Genomic DNA, 17,747 nt, shown 5'->3' with positions numbered 1-17,747 from the left:
TCTGTATCAATATCAAGTATTATTGCTTGTCCCCCTAAAAAAAATTTTTCTAGATGTTCGGAGAGTTGTTGAGAATGTATTTTGTCTAAAATCAAGAGACCCTGGATTAAAGCTGGATTTGATGTCTTAACTGATTTAAGTTTAGTTAAAAAACTTTTTAAATTGCATAAGTCCTATTCCAACTTGAAAAAAAATGCAAATAGGGGAAATAGTGGTGATTTGGCTAAACAAAACGAGTTTGAGATTGAAATAAAAAAACTTTTTTGGGCTGGTAATTCTAATCTCAAAGACACAATCAGTAAAGATAAAAAAAGATCACTAAAAGACAAGATTGAAGATCTAAAATTTCTTGAAGATCAGGAAAATAAAAGAAAGTTATTGGTTCAGAGGATATTAAATATAGAAAAAAGGTATTCAATACTTTTAATTAATTACTTTAGCTCTTTCTAAAGCTCTGTTAATTCTTTTTTCCACTAATTTTAAAATTAAAAACTAAAACTACATTTTTTCTGTTAATTAGGCAAAAGAAAGCATCAGGAAGAAAAATTGTTTACAGCCTAAGATTTTGAGAGATGATGTACCCAACGTTGAACTTATAGACACAATTCTAAGCGATGATTCTTCAATTGAATCTGATTTTGAGCCAGGTGATTGGTATCATATAGAAGTCTCTGAAAACCCAGACACAGTAATTGCAAAAATTCCAAAAGATGTTTTTGCTGGTAATGTTTCACTTACTGCTACAGCCTGTGATATATCACCAAATGTTTTACAGAAGGTAACAAATGCAATTCTATATCAATCAGGTGTTGATCTTAAAGAAGTTAAAAGCAGTCAGTCTACCGCATATAGAAAAATGAAAAAAGAAAATGAAAACATGGCAAAAATTTCAAAAGAAGATGTTAAAGCAGCCATAGACGCATCTCCATATCCATGTATAATTCATTTTGATTGGAAGACCTTGTTTGAGCTAAACAAAGGAAAAATGTTAAAGAGGGATAGAATGGCTGTTTTAGTTAACATTAATGGACAGACTTACCTATTTGGAGTACCTCCACTAGCGTCATCCACTGGTGAAGATCAGTTCTTCGGTGTAATGAACTTAATTAAGGAGTATTAACTTACGTCAAAAATTAGAGGAATATGCTTTGATACAACATCATCCAACACTGGGACGAATAAAGGATCAGTTTCCAGAATATCTCAAGAACTGGATAAGTATCTCCTCCAAATAGCATGTAGGCATCATGTGACTGAATTAAGAATGCTTCACTTTTGGAAATTAGTGACCAATGAAGAAACTAGTGGACCTGATAATCCTCTTTTCAAAAAGCTTAAAAATATTTTTGAAGAACCTAATTTTAACTATAATTCAGTTCTACTGTTAGGGTTTGATTGGAATAAGGTTAAAAGCAGTTTTTTAGAAAAGGCAGCTATGAAGTCATTAACATTTTGCAAAGCATATGTTAGTAAACCAGGTATTATAAGAGATGATAGAAGTGAGCTTGCAGAATTAGTTGTCACGTACTTATCCCCTATAACATATAAAGTAAGAAAAACTGGTGCTATTCATCATGCACGATTTTTAGGAAAAGCAATTTATTATCTAAAGCTTCGGTTTTTATCCAATCAACTTACGTTTGTTCAGGAAAATGATAAACTGAAAATTGAAATTAAGCTTATTACAGAATTTATTGTTTGCTTTTATGCAAAATGGTATCTACAATCTGAGGATGTCATCAAAGCTCCTTTTGACATTACATTATTAAGCTCCTTGACATTACAGCCATACATTAAATGCATCTGTACAAGAAGGCACAAACCCAATAGCTGTCGATGCTGTATTAGAGTCTCAGTATAAACACTGTTGGTATTTGGATTCAACAATGATACCTTTAGCTTTGCTAGATGATGAGTTAGCATCAGAGGAGAAGGCAAAAATTGCATCAGCAATTTTGTCATTTGATATGCCTAGCTCTGACTATTATAAGCCTGAGAATAAAGTAAAGCAAGATATCAAGGAAATTTATAAAATGAATACAAAAATTGGGAAAAAACCACCATCCTTGTCTGCCTTGGTTGATGTCTTATCTGACCTGATTTTTGACATGATTGGGTTTGATAAGCAACGAGTTCAAGACTGGCTCTCAATTCCACCAAACTATTGGCATACTCAGTCATGCTTCAAAAGTTTTCAAAAATATGCTGAAACTTTGATTTTTGTAAATGACCATTCAGAACGCTCAATAGGTATGATGGGGCAGTATGTTCATAGATATTCTGATGAAACTGAAAAGCACAACAGATTGCTAACTGTGGACAAAGTTCGATCTGTATTCAGATCACAAGAACAAAAATCCGGTACAATTTCAAAGATTGAGTTTAATGATGGACTTGGTGTGATGCGAAAAAAGATAAAGAGTTAAACTTGATTATTATTAGATTTGTAAATTTTTTTTCTGTTATAAAACTTGAATATAAATTTATAATTTTATTTATTCAGCTCATTTTGATTTTTCAATATAGATAAATAGTGTTTTTTTCAATATAGATAAACAACATTGCTGAGGTCACAACCAACAACTGTTCATTCTTTCTGGCAAAATGAAGTTGGTTGCTCCCTCTGGTATGTCTTGGGAATAGTTAGAGAGGCCTTGTGTGTATATGTTAATACAAACAAGGCTTATAAATAAATATATATATATATATATATATATATATATATATATATATATATATATATATATATATATGTATATATATATATATATATATATATAAATATATATATATATATATATATATATATATATATATATATATATATATATATATATATAAATATATATATATATATATATATATATATATATATATATATATATATATATATATATATATATATATATATATATATATATATATATATATATATATATATATATATATATATATATATATAAATCTAACTTTAACTACAAAAATTCTGATTTTCATGATTTTCAATACCACCAAACATAGATTTTTGAGAAGTAGGAAAAAAACCATATATTTTTAAACAAAAATATAGGCCTATATACATATAGCAGAAAAAAAAAAGTTTGAAAAAAAAAAAAAATTACCCCTCCCTCAAGGCGCCCGAAAATTACCACTTTTTGGTCAATTTTCCCCTAAATTTTTAACTTGAGGGGGGGGGGGGGGAAATTGATCGGACAGCGCTCAAACTTTGCGAGGCTCATTTTTTATACATTTGCCCCAAATTTAGGGGTATGGTTTTTTAGATTTGATAATTCACTTTTTTAGAATACCCCTAATATATATATATGTATATAAATATATATAAATACATGTATATATATATATATATATATATATATATATATATATATATATATATATATATATATATATATATATATATATATATATATATATATATATATATATACATGTATATATATATTGGTACTTAATTTTGCATATTTCGAGTGAATCCTCCCCTAGATTTAATTATAGTCTAGCATTTAATTTTCATAAATTTACCGAATAAGAGTTTTCCTCCGCCATTTTTAACGTTTGAGTAAATAATCAAGCACTTAATGATGAATCTTTTTCCAAGTAAATCTTATACAACTTGATCCAAACATGTTAACTTTACATTCATCTAAATCCTGTCATAAAGTCATCGAAAGTCTTGTTTCCTTGAAGTTTAGCATAATTTAAACAAGCTTGGCGGTGCACAGTAGTGGACATAATAGTGGCGGTGCACACGATGGACATAATAGGAAAAATTTCAGTTGTCTAATCTTAAAAAACTTATTTAATTTTTGTTTCTATATTTATCAAGAGAAATTTATTGATAGTTTATTTCCATTAAATCCCTTAGTTACCAGGACTTTGAAACTTAATTTTGGTACCTAATTTTGCATAGCAACAACCTATTTTTACATTAACGTTGTTTAAACAGTTTTTTATTTGCGCTAAGTAGTCAATATTGGGCGTATGTATTAAAATGAGATTCATACTTCTTAAAAGGGTATGTTTTTTGGTTTCTATGGATACCTCACTTTGCATAGCATAGCAACAATATATTTTTCGGTAGATATTAGCAATTTAATTACTAAGACTGAGAGTAATTTAATTACTTTAAATTTTAATCATAAACACTTATAATAATTTAATTCCAAACAAGAATTAGTAATCCACGCGGCATATATATTATAATTTTAAACTGTTACATACAAAATATTTGTTATGAGAATTATTTAGATATGGTTTTATTAAACCTAGATATTCACAATTTTCTCCAAAAAAACAATCTCGGTATTTCAAAGCAAAATATCACTGAAGATATAATAAAATTCAATTTTAATTCATTGAATAAAATTTAGCCCAAAACTGCTCAATTTAATGACATTGGTTTTAAGCATGCGGTTGAATGATTTGTTTACTTGTATATAAAAAAGTGGAAACCTGCAAATTATACTGCGAAAAACTTTTAAAAGCAATTTGTGAATTGACTTAATATTTAATTTTCAGAAAAAAAGACAAAGAACCAACTACAAGTAAACGTGGTCGAAAACCAGTTACACTTGATAATAGTTAATATAAAACTAAATAACGGCGTTTATCTGGCTTGCTTGAATCTCATTCATCTAATGAATTATTTTTTGCAGCTAGTAAGAAATTAAGAAATGAGTCTAATGTTATAGCTGCCAAGAGCTTTTTAAATATTGAAAATACAGATGAAGCAAGTAAATATTCAGCAGACGAAGCACTGGCCTTATTAATTGATGCCAGTTTGACAAAATGTCTCCATCAATTGATTAGAAGTAGAGCCCTAGAGAAATAATATAACATTCACCCCACTTACAATTATATCAGGAATGTGAAGCTGAAATGTTATCCTGCAAATATAACAGTGGAGGACTATTCAGCTTCGGTTCCTTTAAAAGATTTAATGGTTCATACTTAGCAAAGAATCTCTACAGTTCAGGAACCTATGCTGAGGCACTTGATATTGAACGACAAAGCAATAAACACGATGACATTTGCATGTAAATCTTGTATTAATGGTGCTACTGACCAAATCATTTATAAACAAATTTCGTCAGAACCAAACATGAACAGAGATTTAAAACGTAAAGAATTGTTATTACTTGTCTATTGTTAGAATTGTTATTACTTTTCTAGTCCCATTGGATTTAAATGGATCTAACAACAACAATGAAAAGGTGCCTATTTGGAGAAATAAAAAGTCATTATCCACAGCTTATTGCAGACCCTTAAGATTTGCTTCAAAAATGAATGCTAGGTGTGTTCAAAGAAGATCAGTACTTTACCGGGTTTCGCATCCATTTAAAATAAACATGACATCCATTTAAAATAGGGGCGTACGGATTGGAAATTTTGAATTTCGGCCAGATCCGGATTTGCCGGAGTTGTTAAAAAATTGCGGGCGGAATTCCGGCCGCAACGAGATTTATATTGATATAATTTTTTACCTTCAAGATTGAAAGTGAAAGCCTGCTCCTCAGCATCGTGGCTACATAATATATATTTATAACCTATATACATATATATATATATATATATATATATATATATATATATATATATATATATATACATATTTATACATATATATATGAAATATTTACTGTATTAGGTATCCTATACTTTTTAATTATTTAAAAGTTAAGAAACATTAAAAATGAGACTATTGTCAGAGACAGGTAACATTTTTGATAAAAAGAGCTTGTTTGTTGCCCAAAATTGGATAGCAATTCTTTTTACGCCACAATATTCCTAAACTTTCAGAAACCTTTGTAAATGAAATTCTTATTTTCAAAAAGTGAGCCAGGTGGTGGACAAAAGTAAAAAAAATGCATTTTCAAAAATTACATTATTGTGTACCATTTTACAGCTTAAACATTCAGCTTTTATAAAATGTACAGATTTTGTATGATTATCATGACGTATGATTATCATGACGTATGATTATCATGACGTATGAATATCATGACGTATTATTATCATGACGTATGCTTCTTAGATGCAGAATAAAAAGCATTTTATTTTATTTATTTTTTAAATTTTCCAAATTTTTTTTTTTAGTTAGATAATACTTTTTGTGTAACTAATAAGCATGGAATAGATGTTAATTTTAAAACCTCTCTTTTTATTTCATAATTTAATAAAATCAATATAATCGTATTATTTTTCAAATATTCTTACTTTTATTTTATTATATATTATTAAAACATTGTATGAAAACATATTATATTTTGAATGGATAAGTGATAATTGGGTCTCAGCAACACTAGATTAATGTTACAAACTTTTTTTAATATTTATACATCTTAAATTACCTATTTATAAGATTTTGCAAATGAAATTCGTGTTTTTATATAATCAAAACCTGAAAAAATATTGTTATTTGTTCTTATATAGTACAAGAAAACTTGAACTTGGTTAATCCTGATATTTTGGATGCAGTTGTAAATGGCATAAACGTAACTGCAAATAATAAACTGTCTAATTTTATAAAGCATCTTTGACAAAGGTATGTATTTAAAATCTCTAAAATTCGTTTTGAAGAGAATAACAAACAATGGCTACAAAATGAACCAATATTATATAATTTGTAACTAATAATGAGAAAGTTCTTCTAAATTCTTCCATTGATAAAGAAATCTCTGCTCTTATCCAACTGTAGTATCTGGCAGGCCCCAGGTGAACTTTGATACTTAAGTAGTAAAACAAAGAAAAGAAGATTGACGCCATTAGTTACATCATATTAACCTTAAGAACTATTGTTTGTATCAGGTTGTAGTTTGCGCCAATATGGTAAAGAAAAAGGTGTTAAAGTTGTTTTACAGTTATCAGAATATATGAGTTTTGGTTCGAAAAATACTTTTAAATCAAAATTTTTATATTATTATATATACAAAAAGGGTTAAGCTATAGGTTTCTTTTTATATGGATTATGTAGCAGTTTTAGCAAATATAAAATAGAGCCCTGGAACTGCATAAAAATATTTAAAATTGGGAATGTGTTAATTTTTTAAATAACTGCCACATTAATACTAGTCAATTTTATAATAATGATGTTTTAAGAAAAGTTACTTAGGCTAGTAACTATGCACGTGTGAACTGTTGCCAGGCGTTGCAGGTGTCACTATCAACCAAATAAAAAATCTATATTACTACTACATTTGTAGTATAAAATACTTACTGCGGCAATTATGGTTGTAACCCAATAAAGTTATTACTTTTTTCAGTTTATATTTGTTACGGTTAATAAAATATGTGGTTGCTTAGCAATTTAGGTATCCATAACAATCCAAATTAAAAATAATGTACCCATTGTAACCGCAATCCTCAAATTAGTAAACAGTGCAAAAATGGTTCACAAATCTTTTTTATATGACGAACTATTAGTATCTTGGTAACACTATCTTCAGGATATGAAATAGACTGCTTAAAATTTAAAGATTATGGTTTTGACACTGTATGACTATATGTGCCCCTTTATCAATGGTCACAGATCTGTGCACAAATTATTGATACATGTACATGATATAATTAAAAGCTTTGTCTTACCCATAGAATAAGCGGCTTTGCTTGCCGTTTAAACGACGATTCTCCATTTAAGTCTTTTAATTTTTGATTTTTCAAGGTTTTTCATGTTTTGGGGCCTTGTGACACAATTGAATATTCAGAATACCGGATTTCAGTTGTTTTTTTTTTATCTGTTAATGATGTACTAGTAAATCATTATCAACCAATGATACAGGACTACCAATCGCATATTTGAATTCAGCATAATGCTGATATCGATCGTTTACACAATCAACAACTAAAAAATGAAAATAAAAATAAAGTTTTAAAAAAAAAAGTTACATGTTGTTATCAAATAAAGTTATTTAATATTCCAGATTAACAAACTCAGTAAACATCTTCAGTACTTGAAATTTAGACGGTAGTCATAGATAGTTAATTAAAAATGCAATTTACTAATTTTTTTTAAAAGTATGCAAAATCTCTTAAGAAATGTGACATATGAGTAAAACTCTGCTGCAATACTAAATTCAACTCGTGGTTTCATGCCGACTCTTGCAAGATAAAAGATACTGGTAAATTTGGTGTGAACTTCCTAGTTAAATGCTCTTCCACGATGCTTTGTGAAATGACTTCTTAGAACACCTCAAATGCAAATTAAGAAAAATGTTTAATAATAAAATTAAGTAAAAAAAATAATATCATTGATGTGAAATAAAAAAAACGATGGAGGTAAACTTATTTATAAGCATTAATAAAACTATAACAACTAAGTTATTTGTGTCTAGGTATTTGGATTGTTGAATCCAAAACTTATGAATCAACTTTCTAAATAAAACTTTTACGTCATTGGGGGAATGAGGAGGTTTATGAGATTTTATTAATACGAAGAGTTTATGCAGGAAAGCGTTAAAATAAGTTCCGGATTATAAAACCGTTTGATATTTTGGTGTGCAAACAATATTGTTTTATAAAACGCCAGAGCAAAAACCATTCAGAAGATTTATCGGGAAAAAATCTAAGTTTATATTTCAAAATAGTTTTAATGTTTTTCTAAAATATTCTTCTGAATTCATTTTGAATTGTTTTTTTTTTTAATAAAAAAAAAAAATTCAAAATGAATAAAAAATTAATAATTTAAAGATTAGTTTCAATTTAAATTCTTGAAAAAGTAAATTGTAAGCAAGTGTATTTAGGCATTGTAAAACGAATTCTGTATAGAAACTAAGTTTTTGTTTTGAATCCTCAATTTTTTGTTTAACTACAAAACTTCTGTCAAAATAAAGTTTATAAAACTTTATAAAGTAAATGACATTCTACAACGATGGAACATCTTTGACTGATGCGTCAGCTTATTCTTCGTTAAACCAAAAGCATGACAAGAAAGAGGTTTCTTTAACTAATTGTAGCGTTGCATTTCATAATTTTGTTCCATTTTTTGTATTAAAATATTTTGTTATATATATCTTTTTGGGAAGATATTGTTGACTTTATTATAATATAAACGCATATTTTGTTATTTATATATTTATTATAATATATATTTTTAATTATTTTAAATAGCAAGAAGTTAGTCCTGCCTACTTTACTGTTATAACTAAAACCATAGCATTGATGATATAGCATTATTAAATTATTATTCTGTTTGTTCAATACATAATCAGAGTTGGGGTTTCATATCAAACTCAATTGCCTTCACTCTCCTATCATATTTTTTACTTAGTAAAACATTTATTAATAATAAAAAAAACATATAAAGCGCAAAAAGAAAGTTGCAAAAACATCTTTAAAATGTTAACAATGCAACTTTGATTCGGCAAAAGATTGGAAAATTTGAAAAAAATCGAATTTTTCTTATAAAAATCTATAAGTGCATAAGATGCATCTGTTTACCTAAGCAAATGTATAAGTTTAACCAACTTGTTATTTTAATTTGGTTAATGAAAATAAGCAACAAAGCAAAATTCTTTTTTTCCTAATGATCAAGGTACTCCAAAAGGACAGAAATTTAACAAGAAAGTTTGCGCCGCTTTTCTTCTCAATATAGGTTAAAATATCACCAATATTCCCTGAGTAAATATTGAACCGCAATTACTATAGTACTACCGATAAAATTAATAACATTATATATTAGTAGATTAAATAAAATTATTGTAATCAAAAGAAAAGCAGACGTGTTTGACATGGAAGCGTGAAATAAAGTTGGCAGTTAGATAAATTTTTAAACTTCAAGGTTCGACAAAGACTATTAAATTTTTCAGACAGTTCATGTAAGTACACAGTAGAAAAGCCCAATAAAGTTTCTCTAAAATTTTGAAACACATGGTCTATAGAACTTCAATAGAATCTTTATAAATTTCTATCAAAATTGCTCTAAATTAACGCCTCTATATATATTTGACATTTTATCTAGATATATTTATACGGGAGACCGGGGCTAGTTGGCTCGGATTTTACTCTATGAGCACTGTAGCCCTAACAGCACATTTTTTTAATAATAATAAAGTGTATTCTCAAAGAGTATGAATTTGGGTAACTTATAAAAGTTGCATTCATTTACAAAAAAAAAAAATTCTTAGGGCCTTCCCGGGCCCTAAAATAAAAATTGCGCTAACTTACCCCACCACGGAGTAAGTTGGCGCAAAGAATAAATTATTTCAATATTATTAAAAATTAAAATAAAAAAAGGAATTAACTTTATAAAAATATATTTTTTTTCATAATAAATGCTATGAGCCAACTAACCCCTTGAAAATTTTGCCAACTTACCCCAAAAGCCTTTTTTTCAATAAACAGTCTATAGATCCTGAAAAACAGCAACAAAGTCTAACTGGATATAGTAAACCAATTGTGACTGAAACTTTTACAATTTTTCATGCGACTAACTGACTAACTATTTTCTTTGTAAAGTAAAAAGGAAGTGATGCTCCAAAAGTTACGCTTTCGTCCAAAAAGTCAAAAAAAGACAGTCGTGCCAGCCGAACTTTTTTGGAACAGTTCAACAAAAATAACAATGCTGTGGACCCAGATTTGGAAAAGAAATTTTACCTCCCACGCATATGGACCGACACAAAATATTATTTTCCAATTTCTCCATAACAGCTTACCTTCTGCTCCCTTGCTTGCCAAAAGCACAAGGCAACAGATCGTTAAAACAAATGTAAAAAGACAACAAATGTAAAACTTGCGTAAAAATTGAGGACAATCTGCACATTTTTGCCTACTGTCCTCCATCTGTTACAATATGGGAATACTTTAAAAATGTATATAACTTCTTGAAATCCCAAAACAACTTATCTCCAATAAATTCGATATTCTCAATTGAGACTGCGAATTTATCGGAGAAAAACACTACCTCGAAGCTGCTGTTGACAGTCACTCAAACCATTATGAGTGAAATATAGAACAGCAGATGCCATCATATGTTTAACAATTCAAATATTAGCCCTATGGCAATATCAGGATAATTACCAGAAACGTCAGGAATATTATTACTTTAAAATATAATTATCATGTCCGTAGAAATACCACGGACATTTTCTATCATCTTTTTTGTATTAAAAACGTTTTTTGTCAAATAGAGAATGGGAACCTGAAACTAAACATATGAGCTAAACTAATACACGGGCTCATAGGAAGAACTAAACGTTTAGTAAAGTGTTTCTGTTCCATGCAAAGAAACTTTTCTTTTTTACAACAAAAGTATAGTTATTTATGATTAAACAATGCGCTTATTTTATATTATACAATTTACTATTTGCATGTTTTTTGTACCTTTCGTAACGTGGTGTTTTTGTAAAAGTCCGGTATTTTTTAATTTTTACTTAATAAAATCTTTCTTTACGAAATATACTTAATTAATTTTTACCAACTTCATCTTCAACCTTTTTTTTTCCATATTCTCGACTTCTTTCCGCATAATAGCTCAAAAATAAAAAAAAAATAAAAAAACACGAAAAAATAAAAAATACAAAAAACAAAAATATATATATACATATAGAGTCAAGAAATCATTTCAAATATATTGTTAAATAATTTAGGATAAATCAGCGTTCAATTTATGTGAAAAAGCTTTTATTAACTCATAAAAAAGCTTGTATTATAAACTCATGTTACAAGATCAAGATATGCACAAAACAGGTTCAGTTTTAAATACAAGGCTGTATTTAAAACTGAACCTGTTTTGTGCAGATCTTGATCTCCTTAAGGCAACTAGCTAGAGAATATAAAACCATAAATCAATTTTTATTTAGAAAGCATTCTATGATGACGATCCCCCAATGACTTTCAAGGAGGAAGTTGAATCATACTTCAAGCTTATAGACGATAACGGTGATGGGATTATCACTCCTCTGGAAATGCACCATGCAATGAAGTTTCTTAGAAAGGATCGCACAATGAGTGATGCTCTTGAAATAACGCAAGAGATAGATAATGAAGGTTCTTAGATATTATTTAGATAGATACTATTTCAATTTTCAAAAATTCTCACAAGTTTAAATGCTGAAAACAAATTTTATTTTGTTTATTATAAAAATAAGGTATACTAGGGTTTATTTTTTGTTTTAGTTACAGCAGGACACTAGATACCTAAGCAAAACTTGATAAATCAATATTTAATATATGTTTGAAAAAAATTTGTTTCACTTTATCTCAAGGTTGGGGTTAAGTGAACTACCAGCCTACCTTACTCCAAGGTTGGTAAAATGAACAACAATGTCTATTGCTAGTTTATATTTGTTATTTCTTTAAAAAAAGTTGTTTTTTTCTGTAAAATATTCCCTATTCATTTCTTTTTTTTTTAAAGCTTATATTTTGATTACTGTTTAATTTTTTAAAAACATTTTTTAATGAGCAATCATCTTTTGTTAATATTGAGTTATAATTGAGTCAGACTCACTCTCAAATCAACAAAAGTTAATGTTGAGGTGTATTGATATTAGCTTTTATTGTTAAACAAAATGTAAATATACAAAAATTTAAACTTTCAACAAATAGAATATGAAGAATATTATGGTTACATACTTCTTTTTTTTATTCAACTGATTGGCTTTCTAAATAAATGAACTTTGGTTTGAAAGTAGAATGCAAAAACTTTTGGTTTGACAAGATCCAAAAAACCTTAAAAAACTCAAAAATTCTTGAATGAATCTTTTTGCAATATCATATAAAATAAATCCCAAATTTTCAAGCTTTATTCAAATACATTTAAAAAATGCCTTTTACATGTAAGCAAAAGCATTTTAAAAAAAACATGAGAAATTTAAAAATATTTTTATTAGGCTAAAATAAAAAATCATTCAAATCAAGACTATTTTAAAATGGGATAACTATGTTGGTAACTTTCAAAAATAGTTCACTTTACTCCAGTTTCCGCTAGATATTATTTTGCATTTTATGACAATATATTATTTTGGAAAGAAGGTGTTAAGTTTTTCTTTATATTAAGACCGTTATGCCTTAATAATCATTATTGTAATGATAAAAAATTTATTATTACAATGGATAACCTTTATTTCATTAGAGGTGATTGATAAGTGGGTTATGTCTTCTATGTAATAAGGTAGCTATTACATGAAAGACTTTGAGTGGATGTTTTTATTTTGTAGCAAATAATTGCAGTTTATTAAAATCAATGTATTGGGTGTTTATTTTGAATGTAAGTATCAAATCGAACCGAGACTTTTATATTTTTTAATTTAAGGTGTTGGTGGAATAAAGCTTGAAAAGTTTGAATCAGTTATGCGTGATGTAATTAAAGGAAACACAACTGATGACGATTTGCGTGACGTATTTGACTTTTTAGATTATGATGGCGATGGTTTAGTATCAACTTTAGATCTTCAGTTAGTTTATCGTGAACTTGGGGAAAATATAACTCCAGAAGAAGCTTTGTTTGTTATGCGTAAATGCGATTCAAATGACGATGGACTTTTTGATTTTCCTGGTAAAATTTCTATTTTCTAAAAATATTTAAGAGTCTCAAAAGTGATTGTTAAGTTTTAAGATGACTTAAGAAGATTAGACCGTGTTAAAAAAACAACAACAACCTAGTAGTTTAAAAGGTACTCCTACGTATGCAGTGCGCAAGGATTCTAAAAGGTTTTGGATTTTAGTATATCATACATGCGCCATAAAACATAAAACACTAGCATCAAAATATTTTAAATGTTGAAACAAGTAACAAGATATATAGTTATAATAAAAACATAATAAAGTTGTAGGTACTTGAGCAGCACAATTTAATTGGTGAACATATTTAATATTGTTGTCCCAATAAATAGGCAATTTTTAGCCTCGTGAAAAAAAAAGTTGTCTGGTCAATTTTCCTCTGCTTCCTAATCGTACTAAGGTATGTAAGAGAATGTTACTATAATTATTTATCGTGACTTTGAAAAGGTTTTTAAATTGTCTATAATTTAGTTCTCATGCTTAAATATAATCATAACTATATGTAAATAACTAAAAAAAATTTTTGCAACAGTTTTTATTACATTTTCTAGTTCTGCAATCACTACTAACTTTTTTTGATAAATATAAAAAGCTGAGAGTTTTTTTTAAATGTAAATTTTTAGTTATTAAACGTGTTAAACCGTTTACTGACTCAAAGGTTGTCAAGGAATGTTTTCTCATTGCTTTAATATATAATTTGTAAAACTTTCTAATACAAAAACATCCAGCTCACTTCAACTTATGCATAAGTAGAATCAGAGAGCTTGATATTTTTTTAGTAGCAAATATTTCAAAGCAAAGAGATATTATAGCAGGAGGGAGAACGAAGTTAAAATACGTCATTTCTCAAGGAACAGTCTTATTTGTAACATAATTTTCTAATTATCATCATCGAAAGTTAACTAATTATATTCTACTTTAAACAAAAATTGTCCAATGAAATTGTTTCAAAACGTCATAAGCAATTAAAGCATCGCAAATAAAAGATGGAAGTTTAAAATATTCATAAACAGTATTTACTTAATTAATTAATTAGTTAATTGTTATTTTTTATGTTGCTTTTGAACGGCTAACAATAAATTTCTAGATTAGAATTGAATTAATTAATGTCTAGATAAGAATTGTAGTAGATTTGCGGGATTTTCAACAGAAAGTGATCTAATTCGGTGTTCAAGTTTAAAAAATTACACTAAAAACGCTAATATTCATACTCGGTTATAATTCTTTTAAAATCCTTTTCAAAAAAGTATTAAAAAAACCCTGGTTTCTATCAACAATTTAAGCAAAACCATTAATCCCTGTTAAAGCCTGACAACTTTAAAGTAAAACTATTAAAAAATGCTGAGCGCATCGTTTTTTGATTTATCTCTGCCCCAAACCCTAACCCTGCCCCAAATCATGTACGTTTAATTGCACTAATCCCAATTTGTCAGTCGACGCATGTACATTCAATTGCGCCGATCACTATTTTCAGTCGATGCATGTACATTTAATTGCGCCAACCCCTATTTGTCAGTCGATTTATGTACATTTAAAACACAATAACTTAAATGAATTTTTAAAAAATTAGTTAAAAATATATAAAATATATTTAAAAAAAACATTTAATCATAATTTAATTTTGACGACAATAAAAACCGGGTTACCTAATTTAAAAAAGATTTTCTGAACGATTCGTTTCGAAATACAAACTTTGATGTAAAACGTTTTTAAAAAATGGAATATCAATATATAAAACGAATATCAGCGTTTTTTAGTGTAATTTTTTAAACTTCAACCCTGAATTAGAGCACTTTCTGTTGATTTTCAGACCTATGTTTTTATACAATTCTTAATCAGCATGAAATTCTCTATCATTATCACCAATAAAATATAGGGATGGGAGGGGGGGGGGGGGAGAAACTGCAGTAGCGCTGCAATTTGTTTTTAAATCCAGCAAAAATATTCCGACTCAAAATAAAAGCCTGGAGGGATTTAATAAGTGTCTGGCCGAAGGAACATTCTTAAAGAATGTAACAAACCTAGAGCTGAACAGGTAAGCAAAAAATAAGGTTTAAAAAGGTAGAAAAGATTGTCTAAAACTTTGATATTTATACCTTTAATTGAGGTGTGCAAAAAACCATTTTAATCCACCTTAGAAACAACCAAAGAAACCACCTTAGAAACCACCTTAGAAAAAAGAAATCACCTAAGAAACCACCTTAGAAAAGAAACCACCTTAGAAACCACCTTAATCGTGATTTTTTGTCATAATAAAGTTCTTAATTGATCAAATAGTTGTTAAAAACCTTATAAACTTTTAAGAGATTAATCCTCTTCGATTACAGCTCTCAAAGATTACAAATTACATTTCAATTTTTTTTTTATTTTTTCGCCAAAGCGCCATTTTGACTTGTCGCTGGAATAGTTATACAACAAAGACTCTATGGGGTTTGAAATCATTTTCGGCTTCGTTCTCCCTCCAGCTATTATATCTCTTTGTTCAAAGTATGTATTTATATTTATACATTTTTTTATAAATATCGAACTTTTTTGTTGTAGCTAATTACAACGATACGATACGTAGCTAGCGATATATCGTAGTAATATCGATAGCTACAAAGCTGCGATATCTACATAGCGACATTTCGTAGTAAAATTTCAATATTACAAGTTCAATTATTACCATAAATATATATTTAATTCAATACTAAAAATTGAATTATTTAAGAGGTAAAAAACAAAGTAAAATGATAATGTGAGAAAAAAAATAGCTCAAAAATCGCTATAAAGATATCTAGTCGCTAACTCATTTCCCAACGAGCACTTTCGTGACAATTCGAACATGTTACCAAACCATGTTTATTTGCAATAACGAACGCTTTTCTTCCCAAATATCTTAAAAATGTCTTTTTACATACATTTGTTTACATTTGGAAGAAACTCCTGCTATTTATAATTTTAAGAATTTTCAATTCGAAGTTATCTTATTCTTATATTATTTAATTGTTTGAAAACTTATGCAGCCTGATTGGTAAAAAGAACTTTTCTTTTAATAAATGTATCCCAGGCCTCTGGCGAGAAGTTAAGTACCACTGTGTTGTAACAAGCTGACTAAGCATTTAAATCATTTGTTTGATGAACTAATTAAAATTTATTCAAGTTTTTAGTTTTATAAACGTGTTTTACACACAATTATGCTTTACAAAGTTGCGTTTGCCACTCATTAGGTAATTCAAAGGTAAATCTCAACTGTTTTGCTTCGTTGGGTCAATAATACAGGCTGCTTGAGTAGTAAATAAAAGTTTGTGAATTTGTTGTGATGTTCTAGATAAAAATAACATGTTTTTGTAGATTTTCAACATAAAAAAAAATAATTTTCTTTCATTTTAGAGTTTCTTATCTATTGTCAAACGTTCATAGAAAACTATCAAAAAGAAAGACTATTTGATATACTCATTAACAAAGATAGCGAAGAAGATGAAGCTCAACCGTTTTATGGAGGCTTTGGATAGCCTATAAAATGAAAAAGTTGTGCAAAAGTTAAAATGAAGCTCGTAAAATATTTTCTCAATACTATTTTACGGTTTTTTTCAAATAAAAATGCACTTTCATATTTATTGTAAAATGCAAAAAAGTATTTAAAACGGAGATAAACGATTTTATCTCGATGTAAATTAGTTTTTGTAATTCTATAAAACTGAGATGAACGACTTTAACTCGATGTAAGTTAGTTTTAATAGTTCTATAAAACTGAGATAAACGACTTTAACTCAATGTAAGTTAGTTTTAATAGTTCTGTAAAAACGAACTTTGAATCTAGTTAGAAATAATTACAAAAGTTGTCATTGATTTAATTTCATTTAAAAACTTTGTTGCTAACACTGTAAACACAAGAATCCTTTGGACCATTTAATATATATACTATACTTTCTTCTCTTTTATATTAACTATATTGTATGTTGTGGAAGGATGATGCATATAAAGAAGACGACTGAATACAGAGATAATATTTGATAAACTAAAAATGGGTTCATTTAATTTTGTTCGCTAGATTTAATTATAATAATATAAATAAGCCTTTCCGTTTAATGTAGCAGTGACAGATCCAAGATTTTTTGGTGTTTGAGATAGCTAACTTCCAGACATGGAGGAAACTCCAAACATTGTTGTTTATAGTTATGTCAAATAAAGATGTTTTGCATAAAATTGCAATGATTGGAGGAACAAAAAAGCCCTTTAACTTCATCCCC

At 28.0% G+C, this 17,747-nt stretch overlaps 1 protein-coding gene across 2 annotated transcripts; it reads left to right on the top strand.

Annotated features, from left to right (window-relative positions):
* The first annotated feature begins 8,743 nt into the window (after positions 1-8,743).
* LOC100201198 (calmodulin, striated muscle) lies at positions 8,744-17,327 on the top strand. 2 transcript variants are annotated; one of them, XM_065796165.1, is made up of 4 exons: positions 8,744-8,952; positions 11,817-12,003; positions 13,370-13,510; positions 16,888-17,327. In XM_065796165.1, the coding sequence occupies exons 1-4, from the start codon at positions 8,872-8,874 to the stop codon at positions 17,007-17,009; spliced, it is 531 nt and encodes a 176-aa protein (XP_065652237.1). In that variant the 5' UTR covers positions 8,744-8,871; the 3' UTR covers positions 17,010-17,327. The 2 variants fall into 2 exon arrangements, with proteins under 2 accessions (XP_065652237.1, XP_065652236.1); XM_065796164.1 differs by having other exon boundaries at positions 8,747-8,952; positions 13,268-13,510.
* The last annotated feature ends 420 nt before the right edge of the window (positions 17,328-17,747 follow it).

The sequence above is a fragment of the Hydra vulgaris genome, chromosome 04 (assembly GCF_038396675.1).
Source record: "Hydra vulgaris chromosome 04, alternate assembly HydraT2T_AEP".
Lineage (NCBI taxonomy): Eukaryota > Metazoa > Cnidaria > Hydrozoa > Anthoathecata > Hydridae > Hydra > Hydra vulgaris.
Note: the sequence above shows the minus strand (reverse complement) of the source record. Positions and strands in the feature narration are given on the sequence as shown.